This window comes from Fulmarus glacialis, unplaced genomic scaffold, assembly GCF_000690835.1.
Source record: "Fulmarus glacialis isolate BGI_N327 unplaced genomic scaffold, ASM69083v1 scaffold9556, whole genome shotgun sequence".
NCBI classification, from domain to species: Eukaryota; Metazoa; Chordata; class Aves; order Procellariiformes; family Procellariidae; genus Fulmarus; species Fulmarus glacialis.
Window position 1 is genome coordinate 15,887 of NW_009216202.1, and position 24,634 is coordinate 40,520.

Genomic DNA, 24,634 nt, shown 5'->3' on the forward strand with positions numbered 1-24,634 from the left:
AGTATTTTTTCTACAGAATCTCATCTCACTTGGGATCCATGATGGGCCTGTTTGGGGATGAATGGACACTTGGGGCAAAAGAGGTTATTGGCAGAGGACTCTTGCCCCATATGATGAAGAAAGGTGAGAGTTGCGTAATGAATGAGGGCAGGGACTCCAGAAAGAGAAATAAAAGCTTCACTGTTCAAACAGTTGAACTATTGTGAAGAACAATATTCCCTCCTCACATTTGCCGTAAAGTACTTATGGAAAGCACAGAAACAGTTTTTATGGAAGGTCACTTCCCTTTTGTGCTTTTCATGTCTTTTTCTGGCACCGGGTCAAGGTCCTGAATTCAGATTTACACAAGTGCTGAATACTCACACCTTAATTGAAACACACTTTAAACATCTCATCTGGAGGGTGAGGAGGAAGGCAGCTTCCCCCCAGGATAAGAAGATCTTCGGGAATCGAAAATCAAATATCCCAAATTAGCAGATAGTTGGGATAAATTTGTGCTTCTCTGTGCTTCAATTCTCTCTGAAGTCAAACAACAGCTCTCGTATAATTCACAGTGTTTTTGTGAACATGAACAAGCACCAAAGATTTCTATGAGAAAACCAATACTACTTTTTAATGGGTCTTGGATGGTGCACATTAAATAAGGAAAAGGGACACCCACTTCCCGAATACTGCAAATTTTTGTTTGCAGAACACTGATAAGCCATTTTTATTCCTTTGCAGATCATGTAGGGTTATTTGTGCTTGTTATTAAAATGGTGCACATTTGCATGCTAGCCAGGTCTGCCCTTCCAATTGCTGCTCAGCACCTATTCAGTGAACCAAAATGCAGGCACCTCTAATTTCCCACACAGCTTAGACCAAATGTGATAAACCTGCTGCATCTCCACCTCCTGATCCCATCCCTTTCAACAGCAAAGGGCTTCCAAAAATATTAAGGGCGGAGACAGGAGATTGTCTATGGGCTTTGGCCTGGCAGGCTGTGCTGACACCAGTTCCCTTTCTGTAAGCACTACTACAGATCTGAAGCAGTAAAAAATACAAAAAAAAGAAAAAAAAAGACAGCTGTGCCCACCTCGGCCAGAGCAGCAGAGAAGTGATTACAGTTCTTGTGCATCAGGTGGTATGCGTTTCCTTTGTACTCCTTGCCCAGCTCTTCCATAATCTTATCCACATCCTCTTCTGTGAAGTCTGTAGTGCCCAAGGCAATGGATTCTCTAGTTAAAAACAAAACACACCACAGGAAACATGGAAAGATACAGTGAAGAGAGTGATGCATACCCAGGGAAAAGGAAATGATCAGACATTGGCAAGAAGGACAAGCTTAAAACATGGACAGGCATGTCTGGGGTTATCGCTAGGCTATCACTAACAAAACGGCACAGTAATATCCCCCGCTTATCCACAGAGCAGGTTAGAGCACAGGCAACAGCCCCGAGAGCTTCCTGCTCACCACCAGGGAAGTCTCAGCTCTGGGGGTCTGCTCCCACTCTGCCCATCACCCCTCAATGGAAACTTCCAGTAGGACAGGGGAGATGATTTTTCTCATGATGGAGGGGGTTTCCATGGGGTGGACCAGGAAGGAGCAGACCAGGAACTTTATGCAGAAACCTATTGCTTCTCCCAAGATTCACTCAATAGCACTCGTGCTTCTAAAAGTCTCCACAACCCTCAATATAAACTGGCAGTCTGGGAAGGTCAAGCCCCACGTGCCACGGGCAGTGCCTCGACCCACAGCCTGAGCACCCTGAACAACACGTTAGTGCAGCATCCTCTCAGACCCCTCTAGCCGCTGGCCTGTCCCTTGTGACAGACTAGCAATAAATACACGAGATGACTTCTGGTACTCTGTGCAGTATCCATAAATAGGTGATACTCATAAAAAGACTAGGGTTTGTTTTTTCCCCTGTGCACTGGCTCTGTGTAACACACAGTTACTCCTGTTCTTGCTGACAGGTGAAACTGGGAGCACGGAAAACAAAGAAAATGGGAAAAAAGAACCACATTCATTTGTAAGTATATTTTTAAACCCTGCCAAACCCTGCCAAACACAGTTCAGCACTGTTCCGTTTGGTGTACGTGCTCTTGTATCCACCTCCAAAATCCCTGCAGGGCTGCCTTTGAAGCAGGATCATGTAAAGGATGCAGTGAGGGCGCTTGTCAGGAGAGGGAAAGGGGGACCCGGAGGAGAGGACCTCCCTGCTCCCCCTATACCAACAGCTACCAGGGGAAGCGGGAAAGAGGTAGAAAAAGGCCCTTACTTGAATTTAAAGGTCTCGCCAAGTTCTACGGCACTGCCAGGTGTGATCTCGAAAATCCCACTGAAAGGGTAGGGATGCCCTCCATAGGCAAACTCTGACAAGGAAAGAAACAGACTGTGAGTAATTGAACGAACGCAATGTCAGGAAAAAGTCTATGGCAGCTGTCTGTACAGCTCAGCATCAGCACCAGGGGCTGGGCTGTGGCCAACATCGGTTTCAGCCAGACTCTGAAAGCCATTTTCCCTGTCGGGTTACCTATCAGCCTGAGGACACCCTCACAGCCTCCCTCCATGCTAACACGACTGCTTTCCCACAGCGCCAGGAGAACTCTCCGAGTCTGTCTCTGTCCCTGTCCAGGTGGCTTCCTCTCAGTGGAAAGTTCTGCTGTGGAGGCATCTAGAAACACCACAAGAGACTGTCGGTGGTGGTACTGAGCTGGAAGAAGTCTCTTCTAGAGTAGGGAGAAATCAAGTCGTCTTCTTCCAGAGGGATTTACAGGCAGTGACTAGGAATTCTTTGCAGAAAGCCAAGCTGATTGTGCTCTGCTGCCTCAGCACACGAGTCGAGCCAGGAGGTCCCTCCATGTCATACAGGCCATCTTGCATGGCCTGTGAAACACAGCCAGTAGCCCTCACGGTGTCATGCATGCCATCTCGCACGGCCCGTGAAAACTTCTGTGCTTGACATGGCACCGCAGGGGTTTTATCTACTGCATGGCACTGGCTAAAAATACCATAAGTGAGATATCCCAAATCATTCCCATTTAACGCTGAAGGAGGAAACGGAAAGTCTGTGATGCTTGTCTGTCCTTCACTGCACTACAGCTGTTTTCCCAGATCCCTTGACTGCTCCTTTTACAATGGGTGCTCTAATCAGCTTCAACCCCATCCAGACCATTTCAAAAGTCTTACAAGACATTTTCTTTTCCTTGTAACTCTGCTGTTTCAAAAGAACAGTTTCCAAGGTCTGGAAATCCAGATCCCAAGATTTCTAGGCCATAGACATTCGTAAACAATTACTGCAAAATGGATTTACTCCGACACAGAATTAGCACAAACATGTATATGCAGCTCGCAAGACAACCACTGATCTGCTTCTCTCTTCCCCCTCCCCCATTTCTCCCCTTCTCTCTCCCCCTCCTCCACTGCAGAATGACTTTCCAACATTGCCTGGTCCCTCCTATCTGCCATCCTGCTACACACTGGCACAAGCCATAGAGGCTGCAGTTACATGCTGAAAATAAGAAGGGCTACATGGTTCATGACAGAACTGCACGAGTTCCTGCTGGACTCCACAACAGACTCTAAAAAGAGAACTGGCTGAGTTTTTCACTCCTCAAAACATTCCTTGCCAAAAGCTGTAAGTTTGGGGTGCTTTTCCATATCAGACTAGCCATACAGTTGTTCTCATGTTCTGCAGGTAGTGAAAAGGAAATATTTCATACCTCTGCCGTAGATCTCGATGCCAGAGTGGAAGACACCAATCCCCAAGGTGGAAGTGTATTCATTTATCCAGTACTACAGTAAAAGAAAAGCCACATTTGGAAGCATTAGTGGAAAAGAAACACACTATCTTGGTGTAGGATATATCCCCCATCTCCCATCCTCAGGGCATCTTCTCTTAAGGACAGGAGTGATTTTGAAATTATCTTGAGACAAACAGATTGAGACTCCTTACAGACCAACAGAAGTGGGCACTGTGTTTATACAGCTGACTGGGATTAGGTCTCCAAAAAATGCTCATCTAGTCCTTTCCACATACGGCATTTCCCTGTATTCCCTGATATAACTGGACCAGAACCTGCATAAATCCAGCTGCTACAGGATGTGTGATTATTTATCTATCTTCTCACTTAAATAGCTGTCACTGAGCCAGTTTTACCAATTCACTTGTCTTATCTGATCTTCAAAATCTTGAGTTAAAGAATCCCCAAATATTTTCTGCATACCATTTTACATCACCTCCCAACATCTACTTTTTATTAAGTTGTTTTTAGGCAATGAGATCTTGGAGACAAAGATCCATTCCTCCTGTAGGTCAGAGGAGCACCATTTAGTAGTTATCTATGTACAGTGGTAACTGCTTTATAGAAAAAGAAGCTCCGAGCATAGTAGTGAACATTTTGCTTGGAGGCACCATATACTATCAAGCATCATTTCCAGAAGGGACAAGGGCTTGCTGCTCCAAAATTAGGTCCAAGGTGACCACAACTTCACCCAAGCCAAAGACAAATTTTCAAGAGGAGCTGTTAAGTGACTTCATTGCTCTGGAGGCTAGCACTTCCCCGGTACATTTGGAGCAGAGGAATACTGCAGTCCGGTGCGTGCAAGCAACACTCCTCCACCAAGCACTGCTCACTGTTTCCACCATACCATGAAGGACAGTGCAGACACCCAAACAAGTCCCAGCTAAGCTAATTTTGGAGTGGGAAGCCGCACAGCCATGCCAGGGCAGTGCTGCATTGGAGATAATTAGCCCTGCTCAGCACCAGTATTTATTCGGTTAGCTGCAGAGCTGTGCTACTACAGAAATGATGTTTTCAGGCAATGAGTGGAATCTGCCCGTGCCTGGTATATTTACAGTTCACCTATTGTGCAGTGAAGATGCATCTGTAGTAACTTAGAGCAACTGAATTCTTATTTTAATCAAGCACTGCAAGAAAAGTGAGTGTTGTTCACTTGACCCCGTACAATGACATGACAGGTTCATTCAGCTAAAATTCTCTTTTGGTTCTGGTAGCTGCTTCTGATGGCGCCGGAATAAGCTGCACCTTCCCTGGTGTCTGGTGTCACTGAGCTGCCACGGTATGAGTGAGAACCCCTCTGCTGTCAGGTAACCAGAGGTCTGGCATACTCCATCTACTTTCCTCACACTGCTTGCTTATGTATCTTTGATGACTGCAGCAGCTCTGTAAATCACCGAGAAATGCTGTCTGTGAGACCACTGCTACTGTGGAAAACCACAGTAGCTTTGATAATATGAAAAGTGCAGTCCCAAGCCTGACTTAATGTACGGCCAGTCTTAATACCTTAAACCATGTCCCCCAAAAGGCTTGCCTCTGGCAGTACAGCAGTTCCCTTTCCCTCCAGAAAATGCTGTAATGTGTCGTGTTCTTTGTGAGTTTTGGTATTACAAATGATGTATTTCTGCAGGAAGGCAGCGAACCACCTGACCCTAGCTGGTCCCCTGCCCGCTGCTCTCTTCAGACCTTGTATAACCTCCACTTACCTCTTCACTTGAATTATGCAAACTCTTGTTTTTAGGACATATCAGAGCATTGGACTGGAGCTAGGTCAGGTAGCTCTCAACCTCTGCCAGTGCATTAGCAGTGAACCCTCTGTTGAACATCATGCCTGGTATTTAGGGACATGATGTGCCCTTGCCTTCTGCTGCCTTCTCCACAGATCTCTGTTGCCCTGTTCTCTGCAAGGGGAAGAAGACACAAAGGTGGAGGCTGCATACGGGAGCCCATGTGACACCAGCCACATCCGATGAGGAGACCAAAGCCGTGGACGCATAGCCCTCAGTTCAGTTCTTTGATCTCCCTAAGCTCATGGGTTAACTCCTTCGACTCTCAGATAGTCTCAGTAAGCTTCAGAGAGACACTGGTTTCTACAGAGGATAACAACTCCCAGAGGATATGGTAAGTAGGTTGTCTTCTTCCCTCAGGCTGAGCTATTGTCTCACAGCAACAATACAAGCACAACATGCCCAGGTCACGCCAGCTGCTTTGCTCAGAGGAGTAACTAATACAAAGAGAAGGGAGACTTTTTAAATTAGAAATGCTCTTGCCAGTTATCAAAGTCAGGGCTATCTGCGGAGGCTGGTCTGCATCAGGCTTTGTATTTCAAACAAGAAAGTTAAACTGAAAGCCACTTGCAGCTATAGCTTTTTCTTCTTCCACGTTAAAGTTTATGTTGGATCTGAACAAGAAATAAGCAAACAAGCAGGAAAAACCAAACCTCTCCTTGATTACCATGTTAGAATAATGCACAGAGACCTGTTCACCTCATATGTGCATAGCACTGTCAGAACACAAGTCCTCCCTGTCCCCCCTCTGCCTGCACCGCTCTTGTCCCCAGCACAGAGCCACAGCCCCCGAAACCCACCCTGCCCAACGAGGAGCCAAGAGCCAGGCTGCAGGACAGCTCTGGAAACACAAATGATGAGGAGGCCCCACCGGAGATAAAGGAGAGACGAGCAAAAGTATTTCTCTGGCTGATACCAGGTGTTACGACCATCACATGGACATTTCTGTATTTAAATGGTGTATTTTTCACTATGAATCCCTTTAGTGAACTATTACGGACTGAACTGCAACAATCTCAGCCATACCTGAATTTGAACTGAACAGAAGCTGCACTGGTTTAGTACTTTCTTTTAAATAACTTCAGTAACACAAGGGCATTATTGAAGTGGGATCTGATTTGCATCTTGGTTCACTGCAAATAAAAATTTTCAGTATTATTAGCAAGACCAAAATGCAAAGCAGCTCTGAATCATGGCCGCTACTGTCCTCATCTCACCCCTGTCTCCAGAACTGCAGAATCTGCCTCCGGTGTGCAACTGAACACGCAGCGAACGCCTCACGGCACTTTGGCACAGCCCACGGCTTGTCTCGGGAAGAAGCTACACTAAAGTGAACATGTCAGTCACTTGCTGAGCTGGAGGAGAGAATCCAAGCCAGATATGAAGCCAGGTTTGTACACACATGAACGAGCTGGCCTCGTTTTCCAAGGGGTTTGCAATTCTGAGCATAAGAACAGCAGCAACAGTCAGCAAGTACTCATCTCTGGAGTAAATTGGCTATTGCTTAGATTAAAAACAAAAATCTGCAGCCTGTTCTGAGTCAGGTGGAAGAGGCAGGGAATCGAATACAGCAGTATCTTAACGGGAGCTGTGATTCATGCCTGCATCACATACTGCCTGCAAAATCGTGCCATAAACCCTACACAAAGGGATTTGGAGCATTCTGTCTCATTTCCATCTTCAACAGAGACAGAAAACAGCTCAGAAGCGAAGCAAGGCTGGGAGGAAAGCTAACCAGACTGCAACTGCTTCACAAAAGCAGAAGATAGCCCAGGACTCAAAATTCAAACCCAGAGAGAACTTCTTTGCATTTACAGTTTGTAGTGTATCGGTTAAGAGCTTTTAATGCAGGTCCCTGACGAAGTGGAATTTGAAATTTTCCAGTTTTATTCAAGCCTTCCCTGATTTCCTGGTTCGTTTGGCTCAGAGATTAAAGTGTCTGGTGAGATAGTTTAGGTTCTGGGAGATACTCTGAGTCAGTTGTTGTGTTACTCACTTCATTTATCCATCTTTCACACAGAGGTAGAAGTGAAAGTCTCACCGGGACAGTGAACCATGCCCTAACTTTCCAGAAAGGAAAGAAACTAAAAAGCTTCATTATATTGATATGCTTCTGGTAGGTCTAGGATGGAGGAGCAGATGGTATGATACTAGCAGATTATATCATCCTGGGAACTCCTACCAGAAACAGGGGTTTCCAGACAGGAGAGGCCCATCCATGTAACCACTAACTTCTACCATCAATTAATATCATACTATCACATTGAAGTTTTTATCACTAACTTTCTCTTTACCTCCCTACTTCAGACCATTATTTTCCATGGTGTATCACCAAAACCTTTCCTGCATAACTGTGCTAAGCAGCTTAACTAACGAGCTCCCTAGAGGCTGGAGACAAGACCACCACCATCTCATATATTACTTTCTCTGAGCAGCCAACACACTAAGCAATATTCCATTTATCACCCTAGTACAGACTGGATATTCCACTCCACCACATCCATCCGCTGCTGAACAGACCCTGACCCATCCTGTCTTATGATCTGTATGAACACATAGAAAAGAAATCCACTGGGAGTTGCTAAACAAACCTGGTTTCAGCAAATAGTTGCAAACTGAGTATTCAAAGGAAGTGTTGTAGATCCTTGCTGTACTCTTCTACTCTTCACTAGGTATCACACACAATCATCGTCTGAGCCAGAACTACCAGGCTAGATTGGGGTTTTGTTCTGACCTAGCCTGATTGCTCTGATGTCTGTGCATGACCACATACACTACTTTGAAAAAGACACCTTTACCAAGGATGGGTGCAGATGATGAACCAGTAACTAACTTAACCCTATCTCCTCTCAAAGTACCATCTGCATGTAATTCAGTAGGATTACTTCCTTTTCCCTGGCAAAGCTTTGTTTTTAGGAGCAAGAGGATAACAGTAAAGAGGGACCAGAGCTACAGATGTATTCTGACATTGCTAGAGAGGAAGGACCATGTTAAGGGACCGAAGGAAATGGCCAAATCACCTCACCCTCTGCAAGTCTTCAGATCATGGAGCCCTCCTGGCAACACAGGTCCAATAACAGACTGTCTGCCCTACCACCTAGGCTTGATTTTAACCCTTTCCTCTTTGAGAGCCAGGTCACACACCGTAACACCAAGCTCTCCTTTGTAGAGCTGATGTCTCCTCTCTGTAGGATGGGGGAGCTTGCTCACCACATAAGCGACCCTTGGCTCAACAATCCAAGTGGAAGACACCCAGGACTCCAGCTGCTAACTAGTGTGCTCCATGAAAGGAGTCAGGCTGGCAAGGAGCATCTCTTCACACCTCTGCCTTTATTAGATACACTGTGTAAAATCTTTTCCCAGAGGCTTAGTCCTGGGCTTGGCAGTGCTTGGTCCCTGCGGTCAACTTACCTAGGCAGCCTCATGAAAACATGCAGAGGAGTGTGTGTACGAATAAATGCACTGATCTATCACATCTCAAACATCAGGAAAATCTTCCGCTATGTTAAAGCTCAACACAAAAGCCAGAATTAAAGGCAACATCAGATTGATGCAGGAGACCAGCCAGGGAGCATCAAAGTAATATCTCAGCATTATTTTCTGGGATGTGTTGATCCAGATGTGAAATATGAGAGCACAAAAGACGAAGCTAGAGAACATCACTTCAGGAAACCAGTGAGTGAAATCCCAGCCCTACATGGTAAAGTGCAAAACACTCAGCAACTTCAGAAGAGTTTCAGTTCTCCCCAATACATTCTGCTAAACCAGGGTGCAGAATCGTGGGCCCACAGAGGTGGAAGGAGAGAGCCCAGAACAGATCATAGACTTTATTCCCTGAGTAATGCTGGCAGCGGTGAGGGAAGCATTACCTCAACTACAGACATGCAGGACAGGGGGCTTCCCACAGATCTTTGCCAAGGCGTATTGCAGCAGCGCTCACTCGTGTCCCACAGCCCCAGGCACGCACACGCTTCTGCCAGTGTGCCTCAGTCCTTCTGCTGTTCACTCTTCTGGCCTGGAGCTCCAGTAATAAAAACTCACTATCATGTGGAATGACACGAAATTATACAGTATGGCTGCTATTAGTAAGTTTTCTTTAGCAATTGGATGAGACCCAAGCTCATTTCAGTGTGACCTGTGTCTCTTACACTCAGTTCTCCAGAGGTCCAAGGCTTGTATATTAACCAAGCCTGAAACGCTATTTTCCTAATATACTGTGAATACAGATTAAGCAGGAAAGGATTTAAATGCATGTGGGCAGAACAGCAACAAAAAAAAGAAGCTTAACGGAGTATTGACGAGTGATGACACAGACCTATCTTTGGTACTTCGTACCTGGGAAAAGCTGTCCGGCTGGATCCTTACTCCAGCACACGCAGAACCCTACTCTTCCTGGCTGGAGGATCACCTCCTATGCCAGGTCCTCTTCGCTGTTAGCAGAAGCTATCAATCTGCAAGTCGTGGACCATTGGGTCACTCCAAATCCAATTAGCCAAAAGCGCCTGCTTTAGTCAGGTATGCTAACTTTCACTTAAAATGCCAGATAGCGTAAAAGAAACAAAATACTGCAGTAAGCAGGTTTCTGGTTACAAACAGGCTCAGCCTCCAGTTGCAATAGGCAATAACTTGCAAGTCTCAAGAAAAACAGTTCCGACAGTGTGGGCATTGGCATGTTTGCAAATAACCCAACTGGCAGAGCTGATCAAAGCTTGAGGAACTCCAGGTTCCTTCCAGGAGAGCATAGAAGTACTGAGAAATCTGCAGCTTCAATGCAGCCAGAGAGCTTGATGTAGCTCTGATGAAGCAAGGTTATACAAGGACCGCACTCAATGGCCCCACTTCAGGCTTGGACCGGGACAAGAGAACTGGCTGGAGAATAGACATCTGAGGAGCACAGTCTACAGAAAGAAGAAAAAGACAAGGCATCTCTTGGCACGCAAGTGACTCCGCGCCGCTGCATTTTGAATGAAAGGAATGAAAGGAACTTCTGCTCCCCACCCTTCATGTTAATACACTCTTATAGATAGGGAATTTCCTGGGCAATGACAACCCAAAATTTACAGCTCATACTGCTAAACATATTCGCTCATGCAAAGTCACAAATGCTAAGAGAAGAGACACAAGGCAAGATGCTCAACTGAACCCTTGAGTGGAAGGACAGGCCAAACCTCTGTAGGACTGCAACAGCCAACTCCATCTCAGCAGCTCTTCTGTTTCAGCCAGGTTCTGCTCTGCAAAGGATCTTTTCCTCTCAAGTTGGGCTACATTCCTCATTCCTCAGCTGTCTCTTCAGGAGGAATTTCTTTGGAGGTTGCTGTGGCTTTTCAGACTTTATAATATGCTTCTGCATTGCCTGATGAGCCAACACTAAAATCTTTGCAATCATGAAGCATAAAAAGCTCATTTCAGTGTCTTCTAAAATGCTGTATGTGGATTAAAAACTGATGCTGCTGCTGAGGGAGAGTTGAAAATCTACTTATGCTTCAGTGCTGTGACGCAATGTGATTTTACTGGAAAAATAACAGGGCAGAAGAAAATATTAATCATGCTGCAGAACGGAGACAGGAAGCATTTCAGCAGTTGACTTCTGGGTGTATTCTGAATATTTTATTTAAAAATCATAAACAAGATTTAGCTGCGAGAATGGGATACCTTCGGTGTTTCCACTTACAGCCTCATCCTACAAAAGGGCAGGCACGTTCAATATATTGGTATTACTTGAAGTCTCTTATAATTGCCTGCTTTCTCCATCACTGTTCCACTTTCTACCCCCTTGCACTGTCGGCAGGTGTTGTCCCGAGCAGAGCTTCCTTCCTGCAGCCACACTGGGGAGGAAGTTTACCACCGTGTATCTTTTGCCTCAAGCCACTCACGTGTAACCTGCTATTCAGAAGATAGCTGATCCAGCGTGCTCTGCATTAAATACAGTTGACTCTTGTTGGGGACAGTGAACACTCATCCAACCTATGTTTCAGAGCTTAAGTGGGAACCTGCCTTACCCATGGAGAGATAGGGCAACTAGCTGGCTAAATGAAGCAACTATTTTCTGTCCCTGCAGAATGAACATCCCTGTCTCTTCTCTTGGCAAGTTCACACAGAAGCCAGCACGAGTTAATCCACCAGCCCAAGGGTTTGTCACACCAGTCATGACACCAATGGCCCAGCTTGGGTGTCTGTGTACACAACATGGTATTTGTAGTAGATTGTTTGTGCCCTGTGAGAAGCAACGTGCCATTTTTCCAACCTCAATCTGCTTCCCTTAACCTCAGTCCTGACTGTGCCTGAAGGAGTCAGCTGAAGGGGCCGGAGTGGGATCAAACTGGGACTGGGGGCATCAAACAGAAATCACTGCGGGGGAGTTGCTGGAGATGGGAGCAGCATGTGCCAGTGCTGACAGCCTGTCCCAGACAGCGGTCTCATAAGCAGCCCTGCAGAAGGGCTGTCCATGCTATTCACACCACTTTACACGCTGTATCTCCTTAGTTTTGAGAACTTTCATGTACAAGCTTAATCTCAAGTATATGGAGCCAGAGGAAAAACCTGTCCATTTGTAGGACTCCACTGCAGTGTATTTACTTAGGGAACGCACCTGAGAAACTTTGATGTGTTATAAACTTAGCAAAGTGCCAATGCCTTGCTTTAGATGCATTCACAATGACAACTGAGATGTATTCAAAAAGAACAGCAGCAAAATGATCGGGGAAATGGCGAGACTGACTTACAAGAGAATTAATTCAGAAGAGTTAATAGCTTGGCAAAGCAATGACTACAGATGACAAATTTGCAAACATTTGAAGGGCTGACACGAATTATGGGAGAAGACTTCTTAAGAACGATACGAAAGGCTTCAAGTAGGAGTAACATACTCAGCTTAAAAAGAACAGACATTTTGGCTAAGTGTTTAGAAGTTTCCTGGCAGTAGGAAAGCACAAGAAAACGTTTGTGTGACTGAAAGCCAGATACCAAGAAAGCCTTAGTGTGCCTGTGCAGGACAGGGCATTGAAGGGTCTGAAATGTTTTCCTCTGCTGATGTCTAGGAGGCAGTTACCATCCTCAGCTGAGCAGATTTCAGACCCTGCACGCCTGTGTGCATTGTGAGCCTCCAGCCCCGTCTTCAGAGCCTGTCAGGAAGTGGGGCTCCTGCCAAAGAGGATTCAGGTGACTTGAGGGAAAAAAAAAAACCATAGGGAGATAAATACCCTACAGCCCAGTTCACCAGGAAATATCTGAAGCACAGTGCGGATGCTTTGACTCTGGAACTACCTTGGCCCTGACATGCCTGGTAAAGTCAGCAATGTGGCCTCAGGGCTCTGTGTGCTTCACCTTGCAGGGAAGATGTAACTTAGAACTGTGATAATTAATAAATAGGGCTGCTAAATGATTTCCCAGGGGTGGAGCAATGTGGTGGCTAGGCCATGCTCAGGCCAAGAAACATTAACACCTCCTTCTCCGTGTCGGTAAGGATTCTTGCTGGCTTCTGTGGATCACTACCAGTCTTCTTCTCCAAAGAGACTAGCCCTGTCCCAATGTCCAGCATTACAGAGGGAAAACAGACATTTAGTGCGTGAGTCTGAAGGTTGTTCCTATGCATGGCAGAGAAGGCAACTACTGAGGTATACACTTTCTATAAATTTAAAGATATACTCAAAGGTTTGTTTTGGGTTGTTTGGGGGTTTTTTTTAATGGTCTCAGATCAGGTGATTCAACAAGACTCTGCTTCTCTACTTTGCAATTCTTCCTAGGATTTCAAAATACTTTACAAGCATTAAATTTTGAAGCCTCACAGCATTTGTGTGAAGCAGGAAGACATTCTTCGTTTTAGAGGTAGGGGAAGAAAATACCAGCATACAGCTTGTGCTATGACTGTGAAAACACAGCAAATCAGGAGCAGAGATGAGCTCAATATCTTGGCTCGAAGGTTAACAATCCAACAACACTTCCACACTGCCCACCAAATAGAAGCGATCTACAGGACTGTCACGAGGTTCACTGAAGTGGAAAGGAGTGAGGCTGATCCACCACAGCTCCTCTTCTGAAAAGGGATATCACAGTGGCTTCCTTTGCCAAAGACACTACAACCTACTGAAAAACTAGCATCCTACTTGACAAACAGAATTAGAGAAGAAAAATATGGAGGAGGCTTTTTAAAAGTTTCAGCTGTGATTTTTCAGCTTGAACTGTCTCCTGAGGAGTTCTAGCCTTGAAAGTCAAACCTCTTATTGACAACACTGTATTCATATTTGCATTACAACCCGATTCTTTAATGCTTTCACCAAGGCCAACAGCCTCCTAGCTACACAAGGCAGGGACATCTACTCTCTTTATGCCAAGAAAGTATAAGAAACTAGTTAAAACAACTTTTGACTTCTGCCAAGTTCCTACATGGATAACTACTTGGAGAAGACTGAGGTAACAACAAAGTCATTGTAATTACAGCCATCACAAAGGGATAAGAAGTCCCTTTATGATGTCACAGAAGGACCAAGAACACCACGGGCAATGGAATAAATAGTCCTTTTGTTCCATCCCATTAATGCAGAGCACAATAACATACTGTTTTCAACCTGTTGTGCAGAGACCCAAGGGAGGCAGCAGACTACTTCAAAGGAATCTGCAGGCTGGCAGGCTTACATTTGTTAGACAAAAGCCAACATCTTCAGTAGAAAAAAAAAAAAAAAATTAAAAATGAGAGACACACAGGCTTTAAAGGAAAGAAAATTATTGCCCAAAAGAAAGCAGGGAAAAAAATCTTGGGTTCAAACAGGAGATGGAAGCATGTTCAAACATCCATAGACAAACTACGGACAGAGGACAATCCCATAGCTAGGATGTCAAACAAGGACTTGTGAGGTTCATATTTCCTGCTCTGCTAAGGAGATACTACAGATTTACATCAGACCAGGTCAAAACTAAAATTTCATCAGGATGTTACTACATTCAAATTCAAAACTGCAATCCTCCAAATTCTTCTTCAAATTCCCATTTACCCTGAAGTGTTTAACACCGTTAGTATTAGTGATCTGAATGCAAAACCTTCTCCCTCCACTACAGCTAGAACAGATGGGCTCCATACTCAGGTAATGAGAATTCCCAGTAGAGATGGGGATCCCAGCTCTCCTTTCCAGCACTGATCGCTTGCTGCTGGAAGTCCATGGACATAGGCCTCACCCTGGTGTTCTTAATGGCAGCAACAGCACCTCATAGCCAGGAGTTAAACCTACCCACAATGAATCTGGATCCCTACAGAAAATAAAAAAGAAAGTAACAGTCCCCAGATCTCCTCTCCATGCAAGTGCTATGTAAGGCCATATGACCCAGTCCAGCGCTTACCTGTCATATAGGCGTGTAAATTCTCACTCCCTGTCTCATTCCCACTCATTTGCCAAAAACAGTTGTGCCCATCCTCTGAGCCAACAGCAGCAGCATCAGAAAAGAGCAAGGTGGGGTCTGTTTGCACCTAAGAAATCTATACTCTGTGCTGGCTTTGGTGGCATGCGCTCAAAGTATCTCATGGTGCCCATGATAGAAATTGGCCACATGCCATTAACATTAGTTTGCTATTGGGAAAAGGAAAAAAAAAAAAAAAAAAGAAATCAATATTTATCGCTAAGCTTCTGAGAAGGGAATCTCTTCTCCGGCATGGATGGGGGAAACCCTTTCACAATGTGAGCTGAGATTCTTTTCCTGGAGAGTTTCCAGGGGCCATGCCTGGCTGGCAGTGTGCCTAACCAGCTTAGCTTAGAAAAATACTGGGAAGTACAGATTCCCTCAGCTAGTAACTTGTTCTTTTTCCCCTACAGTGCTTTGTCCTGTCTTGGATAAAACTCTTCAAATACAGTGCCAATTTCACACAGTGTCTCATCTCTCTGCATTATCTTTTCCTACAAGAAAAAGGATATGAGTGTATTTTTGCCATAATCATACACTCACTCTGCTGTTCCAGCACAATTACCAAAGAATCGCATTGCGGTGATGTCTCCAGATTAGAATTTAAGGGATAAAACAGAAAGCAAGAGACTTGAACATAGCAATGATAAAATACTGTTGTGCCATGGAGACTCAAATACACCTTCCGCCAAAAACCCAGTTTCTGCTGGTCAGAAGAAGACAATAAAAGAGTAGAGCAAGGATCATTTCCTTGAGAAGGGAACTGTCTAAAGAAGGGGTAGCTGTATAACCTATCTCAATGCAAATTGGGTTGTTGGAATAATAATCTTCTACAAAGCACAAAACTGATATAAAAATAGCGATCAGGGAAGTTCAGATAGGAACTCGTTTATAACCCATGACCCAAGGGCTTCTATGCTGAGTGATTTTAGCACTGTTTAAAATGACCAAAGATGCTAACCATTAATCGTTTTGGAAATGAGTAATCATTTCTGATTGTCAGCATTTAGCTATTGGATGCTGACAAACTGCTTTAAGGATACTTTTGCCCCCCCCCTCCCCCCCCAGCCCCCCTCCATATGAAGATGCAACAGAATGATTAATATGTGCAGCATGCCATGACGGCTGGGAAAAAAATTAAAAAGCTGTGGGAGTATCTTAATGACTCTGATGTAATGTGCTCTGGGGGCTACAGGGGATTTTTGTCATTTTATTTTTTTTTCCCCCCAAAGGATTCCCACTGTCTTTATTTAATGAGCAGCATTGGACATGCAGCTCTGAAATACCATTAAATAGCCATCCCTTGCTGAAAGGCAGAGATGACAGTTAGCAGCAGTGCCTGGCAACAAATCATCAGCATTTAGTACTATGAAGATACTGTTTTGGGTGAAAACCATTTCAGATGAAAATGTGGGTGTTTGTCCCTTCAAAGGGACAGTCTCTGTGCTTGCTTCTCCCAAGGGTCACGCACACCCTTGCTCAGGGAGAGGCACAAACATGCCAGTGCAGCTTCTTTGGAAAACACAAAAATCTATCCTTTCTTACTTCTCCTTAACACCCCCTCCCCCTGTAAACAGCACAGCATGTACGAGGCCAGCATTGCAATATCATTCGGGCTGCCCTAAATATTTCCCTTCTTCTGGGCACAGTAATAATTTTACACTTGTGCTAAAGCAAAACTTCTGTGCTAATCCACTGTGTGTTGTATACATCTAGAAACAGACCTGAAATGACCCTAGTGATTCAGCCAACTGGTTTCTTGACGGACATGCATCTTACAGTATCTCCACATCTGAAATGTACCCAGTGAGATCAGGGACTGAAGCGGAAGAGAGAAGATAAGGAAATACTTCAGTAAGATCAAGGAGGAGAATTTGCCTTATATGTAGCAGGTTCCACTGGGAATATTTCTTCCCCTTCCTCCCCCCCAATTTGTATTTATTTCTGTAAAAATCCATTAGATGCTGCAACTGCATCTTGCCTCCTATTTATTTTAGTGAAAAGAGAAATGGTTGTATATTTGTACCACTGCATGCAAATGGTATTGTCTGCCAGATCCCTCAGAGACTTGCCAGAAAATTCTCCTGCATGCAGAGCAGACATCTAATCCAAACTGTGGCCAAGTTAATGTAAGAGAAAGAGGTAAGCACTGTAAATGCCTCACCGAGCTCACAACATCCTCTAATACCAAAGACATCTGCTCTCAGACTATCCCCCTGGTTTAGCCCTTTTAAGAATATTCTAGATGCCCAGATATCTATTGTAGGAAAACAAGGCCTTATTCAGCCTTAGCTGACAATGGCCCACCACCTTTCTCAAAAGCAGATTGTAGCTCATTTCTAGGAGTGAAGAAGCACACTCCAAGTACACCCCCATTTTGATTAGTAGCAAAAATAAGAGCTTGTGCTCTTAATAATAGGACACTAAACACATAAGTCATATTCCGTACTCACCCAAAAATGCTTCCCAGAGAACCAGAGACCTAAAAAAATCACCACACTTTCCAAAATGATCCACAGGGCAGGAGAACAAGAGCAGAACTCCATACAATCAGGCCCAGCTTAGATATGGACACGACTCCCACGAGAGATGAAGGGTGTTGTACAACAGATGTGGATCTCAGTTCTCCCGAGCTGCTTTTCTTTAAGTTCACTCATGCAAACTAGGGAATACAAATGGTCATAAATCTATAAATTCAGCTAATTATCCTGCAGACTAAGAGAAAAGAAAGATTTCTGTTCCTATATAACAGGGAAGTATCTAGACACTCCAGCAATGAAAGTCATGCAACTGACGCATCATGCAAGTGATGAATGGATAGGTCTGAGACCATTCAGTTCCCACTCCATATATCTGCCTTCTCATGAGTTAGATGGATGCATGCAAGAGGTAAACAGATTCATCAAACAAATAAGATCAGCGTCCCAGCCTAAGGTATATTTCATCTTATGTGAAACTTCCATTTGCTCTATGAAGTATGAGTTTGGTAGCATTTATATAATTGATTTTACTGTGCTTCCCTTTAACACCTCAAAAATCTTGCTCAGCCTCTCTTACTGGAAGAGACCACAAAGAGATTAAAAAAATTAGTCAGTATAAAACTTCACAGAGGAAACGAAGTTGTATTTGACTAGACATTATGACCAAAGGAACGTTTGCATCAGTGGGAGATCTCATCTTGGAAAGGGTTAGGGTCGCCAGATGGAGTTAAAAAACCAATTGCTGTTCGCATGCATCCTATCAGATCTAGATAAAAAGTAGCTCATAACCTGTCTGGAGCCAGAACTCTCTCTCTCGGTCCCATTTATACAGTGTCTTCATGAAATATGGTAGAATCCCAATTCATAGCTAGGACTCATAGCTGGTATCACAAATAATTCATTAACAGCAAGACAAGGCAGACACCAGCATGCTGTAAGCAGGAGAGCGTTACTTCATTCCACAGGAGAACATAGATAAAACTTGCACAAGCTGTGTATTTGCTCATGCATCACATGTACAAACATAAATACAGTCTCTACATATACAATGAAGTCTTAGAGAACAGCAATGTTTTAACTCTCTGGTTTACATGAGGTGTCCTGCTAGCGATAAGCAAACATGCCCAAGAGTGTGTACAAGACCAACCATGGATAGATTGACAATCAGCCTCCTTTCACATACACTATTTTAGTAATCAAGCCTAGAAACAGGCCCGGTGTTGCAACAAAGGTGCAGCCCTATAGATTTGTCCTTGGCAAGTCTCCGTATGGGAACAATTTTCTCCTAACCATCCTCCTCCAGAACATGGTCACTTCAGGAGTGCTGCTGAATCCCTAGAAATGCCTATGCTTTCTGTGGCAATAGTTAGCCTGCTCAGAGGACAGCCTCCTTCAGCAAGTAAATTATAAAAAGAGGCAAATTTCTTAACTCTCTTCCAGCTTACTTTACCCTCAAGGTGTATTTGTACATTGTGAACCATGAGAGTAAGTACACAGCTTGGTTTGCTACCCTGCAGCAGCAGCAACTTCCAAGTGACCAAGCATGAAAACAGTGCTGGATATATAAATATTAGCCACCAATGCATTTTTTTCCTCTCTCTTTGTGAAAAACCACCACACACTGTGACATGAGCTTCATTTCTATTTTGTGTAATCTTGTAGGCATGGGTGCTACCTCACCTGAATGCTAATACCATTGGGGATTGGGCACCGTTGGGGTGCCAAATACCATTGGGGTATTTGCTTGCAAATACCTTCTTTGCTTTCCCTTCCAACTCCACCCTAGCAAGGCACAGGCTCTTTTTCATCTGTGTGATCAGATGGCAATACACAACGGATGTGAGCAAGACCAGCCTGATGCTGAATCGCTGTGTTGGTGCCAGTTCTAAAGAAAAACACTCCCTCCGAAAGAAAGAATACCAACTAGGTTCAGAATAACATGCTTCACGTCACAAGTGATCCTTCGGAAGATGGTTGAAGTAAACAGGAATTAGTCTTGAGTTTTAAAGCCTTAAAAGCATCCAAGCTTTTGGAAGCACCCAGACGCCTCTTTTCTCTGGAGCGTGGAAGTGCTTGGCATTGCAGCACTCAAAGCTTAGTTCAAGGGCATTCGCATAAAAGATTTAGACAACATGAACCCAGAAATTAGGGGTGGGAAAACCCCAAGGTATCCAGCAGAGAGCACTGCAGACAGAGAGCTCTCTTACTGATCATTCCTCATCCAAATTGTCTCAGGACCCTGTGCTTTCAAAAGCAGATGAAAACATTGTCACTTTTAGCTTCTAGATAGACCTAAAAAAAGATAAGGAGAGCCTCTCCGGTAACATTTAGCTATTTCTTCAATCCTTCCTCCAACACGCCAGAGAAGAAAAGTCTGTAGGGCCAAGTGATAGCAAAGCTGTAAAGGGAGAACTCAGACCTGACACGGCTGTTGCAGAGAAAATAAATTAAATTTTTGCATCAGAGCTTTCTTGTTTCTACCAAAAGAAAACTGGTGAGATTCCCATGCCTGAACCTCCCATGTTTGTTTTTGTAAAAGAAGTAGGAAGAGTGAGGAAATTGGAAGAGGCTCTGTTTAAAGTTGACATGGATGAGTGTATGATACAGACAGACAGAATTGGCCCTGGAGGATCCCAGGGGCAGAACAGCGCTTACCCAAGAGTACCAGAGGAACCGCAGGGACAGAGTAGCTGAATTACTAATGATCATGGGCAGCCTCTCGTGTAAAATGTCTCTGGGACCCGAGCACCAGAAGGTAGCAACTGTAAGGCTATTCTTAAAATAGAGGTCCACGTGAGAGCCAGGGAAATTACGAGTCTGCAAGCCTGGCATCTAGACTCGATTAATTAGTAGAAGTGATAACAAAAGACAGCATTAACAGATGATAAATATGATATTTTGGGTAAGGGTCAACATGACTTCTGCGAGGGCAGGTCCTGTGACACCCACCTCTTGGTATTCTTTGGAGAAATCAGTGATCTCATTGACATAGTTAACTCATTTCAAAAATGTTTTTGATTACATTCTTCAGAAAATGTCTTTAAGGATGTAACTAGTAATGAGACAAAGAGATATGGTGGGGTTCTGCAGGTGGCATGAAAAAAGTAGATGGGAATTGACTATTCTGTCAGATATAAAACCTATCAAGAGGAAGCCATTTAAAAGAAAAAAAAAGGACTTTTCTTTTCACCACTTCGTAGTAGACCTGCAAACTCCCTGGCAAGGGATGTTGATACAAAGGGTTACATCTGTTCAAGAGAACTGAATGGAAGAAAGAGCAATTGAGGATTAGTAAAGAAACAGAGGTTAAGCTCAGAGAAGCCCCAGAGCTGAAAATGTTTGGAAGCTGTGAAAGTGTTAGAAGGAAATGTCATACATGCTCGTGCTGCTGTCTCCAACTGCGGCCGCAAGCAGGCTCTGAGGGAAGAATAATAATATTGGACTAGATGGACCTTTAGTCTGGCCATTCTTACATTCGTGTGTTCTTCTGTGTGAAGATGAAAACATTGAAAGGAAGCCTTGGAAATGAGTTCTCCTATCATAACACAGTGATATTTAAAAAAAAAAAAAAAAAAAAAAAAAAGTAACAGGGAGGTTTTATTTCCCAGAAGAGAGGGAAAGATAAAAAGAGGACCTTTTTCAAACACCCATCTGAAAGACTCTGGGCAAGCCTTATGAACCACTGGAAGAGAATCTGCCTCACGCTTTGATAGTCAGGGTACAGTTTAAGCAAAGGTTTTGAGATTACATTGTAATTGCCCAATTAGCTCTTGCATGCAAAAGGGATTCTCTTGCATTTATCCATATCCAGCAGGGCAGAAATCCGAAGCTTTCTGCCCGCTGTGGATTTGCTCTTCCAATTCATTAGGATTAATTTCTTCACCACCCACACAATTCTCTGAATCTCTTCCTCCCCTCCCTGCCCTATTGCCACCTGTCGAAGTTATAAAGATGATTGGTGCTTCTTAAAAGCAGCACAGAGCATCTTTATCCATCTATTTACTGACAGATGCTTTTTCCCCCCTCCTTTGCTAGGCTAGTTCTTTCCAAAAGCCTGCAGTCTGTCAAGCTGTCCCCAGAGCACATATGTGCATGCAGTGTTTAACCACATCACCTCCCATAACCCTAGCATGTAATGTAACTCTGTTCCTATCCCCCCAAAATCCTAGGTAGCCTTTTATTTTGACAAGTCCCAAGTAAAACACAAGAAGATTTTCAAATCTATTGGCCATCAAATCAAATTACAACCTGTGTAAACTGGCCAGCATAAAGACTTCAGGCTGGCCCAGAGCAATCGGTTTTATTTCTAAAGGAGAGGATAAATTTTGGTAGATTAACATGCATGCAATCATGTTGTTGAGTCATTGGGCAGAACTAGGACTGACTCTTTCTCCTTACCTCTTCCTATCTCAGTCCAAGGCTTGAACAGAGTCATGGGAAACAAGGGGGACATTAATCTTTCATGTTCTGGCTCATCTACCCCTGTTTACTAAGTGACACCTTTTCAGAAAGCCTCTTGAATTATATTAGCAGAGCTGCTCTGTAAATTAATTGGTTTGGAAAGAACCATCTCTGATCCTGTTGGCATCACAGTATGACATGAAATCCTAGGAGTTTTCTTTCAAATTAGAAATCGTGGTAGCAACAGAAAGCCTGCACTTTCATTTTAAAAAGACGGAGTGCTGGAAGAGTGCTTCTGACCCACAGTTCCCTCCAGTGCTGGAAGCTATCTGAACTCCATCAAAGGAGAGCACAGGTAAACTGGGCAGCCTTAATAAAATGCTTTCCTTTGAAACATCTATCACAGTCCTTAAAAAGAAATCAGAGCATTTTCAGCAGCCACAGCTGGAGAAGAGGAAGAACAGTCTCACAAACATAACTCCACATCAAAACCCAAGAGACGGCAGAGCAACAAAGCACCTAATCATAGAATATCTCAAGTTGGAAGGGACCTGTAAGGATCATCAAGTCCAACTCCCTGCTCCTCGCAGGACTACCTAAAACTAAATTATAATGACCGAGCGCTTCATCCAGACGCTCCTTGAACTCTGACAGGCTTGGTGCCATGACCCCTTCCCTGGGGAGCCTGTTCCAGAGACCGACCACCCTCTCGGTGAAGAATTTTTTCCTAATGTCCAATCCGAACTTCCCCTGACACAGCTTCATTCCATTTCCTCGTGTCCTAGAATCAGACGAGTCAGCCTCTCTGCATGCCAGTGCCTCAGCTGCAGAGTGGGAATAACAGCCTTTTCCTTCTCCAGAGAAACACTGGGAAGTACACTAGAGAAGACCGAGAAAGGATCACGCGCTGGAGTGGAGAAGGCTAGGCAGATCTCTTGGGTACCCTCCTGTTCCAGCACCTGCAACGGCAGCACAACATGGAGATACTCACATTTGCTTTAAACTGGCAAGAACCACCAGCAGGCTCCAGAGCACAGAACTGCTCAGTGGGAGCTAACGTATCCTGGCAAGGAGCACGGCACACAGCCCCCTCGCGCTGCGTTGTTTTCTTACCCGCTGTTTCTGCATCCTCAATCCCTTGAACAATATCCACCACGCTGCCGTCATCTCCAGTTGCTTGGGCTTTCCTGACAGAATTGAATGAATAGCAAATTGAGTGCTGTCTTTTCCTCCCCCTCACTTCACTCTCCCCTGGCTTTTGTACATGCTGAAGTGAAAAAGCTTCCTCTCAATCAGATTTCAGCTGTCACAAAGCCAGCAGTTTTCTCCTAGGAAGTCTGGGCGCTAACGACAGGAATAGCAGCTGCCTCTAAATACTTCATCTGCTTCACGGTCAAAGGGCAGTAAAAGCCAAGGCCAGGAGCAGGTGTGGGGGCTGACTGACTGCAGAACCTCCCCCCTCCCCAGGCAGGCTCTGGTGGGGAGGGGAGGGGAGCGGGACCACCGCCACCTCCTGACTGACAGCCGCCGAGGCAGCGGGAGTGAGGCCGCACCAGGGCATGTGCCCACCTGGGCGCAGGTCAGGCGGGTGCTGCCCGCAGGAGGCAGGGCTGCTGCCCCTCGGCTCACCGCCCGGAACCCCTGCTGCTGCCTCCGGTTCCTATGGGAGTCATCAACCCAGGCAGTTACATCTCAGATGTCAAAAAGTGGTGAGGGCTTTAACCTCCCAAGATCCCACAAGCACCTCCTCCCACCCCAAGAAATCTTACAGGTGAGACAACCCAAGGCAAAGAGATTGCAGTGACTTGCTAGAAGTGCGACTGAGGTGGGAACTAGGACTAAAGCTTTGGTATTTCTCTTTCTCAACATCCAGTGCTTTACTCGAAATGAAGGTTTGGTTGTTCTCGGCTAGGGTCCAAGGACATGCTTTATTGGCAGCATTACACAATCTATTTAGAGCTTTTTGATTCCCACATGTTCAAAGCACTTGTACTTTTCACAAAACATTGTGGTGTCATTGAACACAATGTTACGTTTGAACTGAAAGGAGGAAAAAACCATATTATTACACGTAAATAAGAGTTGGTCTCCTACAATCATGCTATCTTAGTAGAGAATGAAATAAGAGTGAGCTTGACCCTAGCTGTGCTAATTAGTGACGATCTATCATCAATTTACTGAGACAAAAAAGCATCCTGTCAGATCCACCATCGTTTCTTTCATTCTGCATGAGGGCATCCTGGGATAGAAGGAAGGATGGAGGAGATCACAGAAGTACCTGAGGACCTAATCGTGTCATAGGAACACTAAAGAGCACAGTTTGTCAGGTGTATGATCCTGTTTTAATGGGTTCACTTACCTGCATCACCCGAGACTTCCCACAGTAACATTGTAAATGGTGGCAGGAAAGTGTAATATTGCCTCCAGTTGTCAGCTTCAGCAACTCATTAGAAACGTGCTCTTACTGGAGAGAGCCTTCAGAGTACTCCAGAAAAATTTTGCAAAGGGCACAGACGCTGGCAGCATTTAGTGAGAGCTGCCACTGCGACAAGTGCCAGCTGCAGGCTTCACGAGATGGTTGAGTGAAGGTAGCTTGTGCCACGCTGCTAAGAGAGACTTTGGGACCTTTCTTTTTATTTGAGTGATCCTGAAGAGTATGACATTATTTAAAATGCTGCTTCTGCAGACAGGCAGAAGGAAACAAATTTATTCCTTGTAAAAACTGCCCTATAGATGAGTGGAAAGTAGCCAGGATTTTAGTTTGTTTTCGGATCTGCTTCAATGTATGTTATCAAA

The 24,634-nt window shown here is 44.6% G+C and overlaps 1 protein-coding gene across 1 annotated transcript; it reads right to left on the bottom strand.

Moving 5' to 3' along the window:
• Positions 1-1,075: 1,075 nt before the first annotated feature.
• Positions 1,076-24,203, bottom strand: LOC104077833 (desumoylating isopeptidase 2-like; the record flags this gene model as incomplete). The annotated part of the gene is made up of 6 exons (XM_009579217.1): positions 24,198-24,203; positions 23,832-23,878; positions 22,830-23,025; positions 3,706-3,778; positions 2,262-2,355; positions 1,076-1,217 (listed from the first exon to the last, which is right to left on the bottom strand). Coding segments are annotated over exons 1-6 (558 nt in total), but the record flags the coding sequence as incomplete, so codon positions are not given.
• Positions 24,204-24,634: the final 431 nt, after the last annotated feature.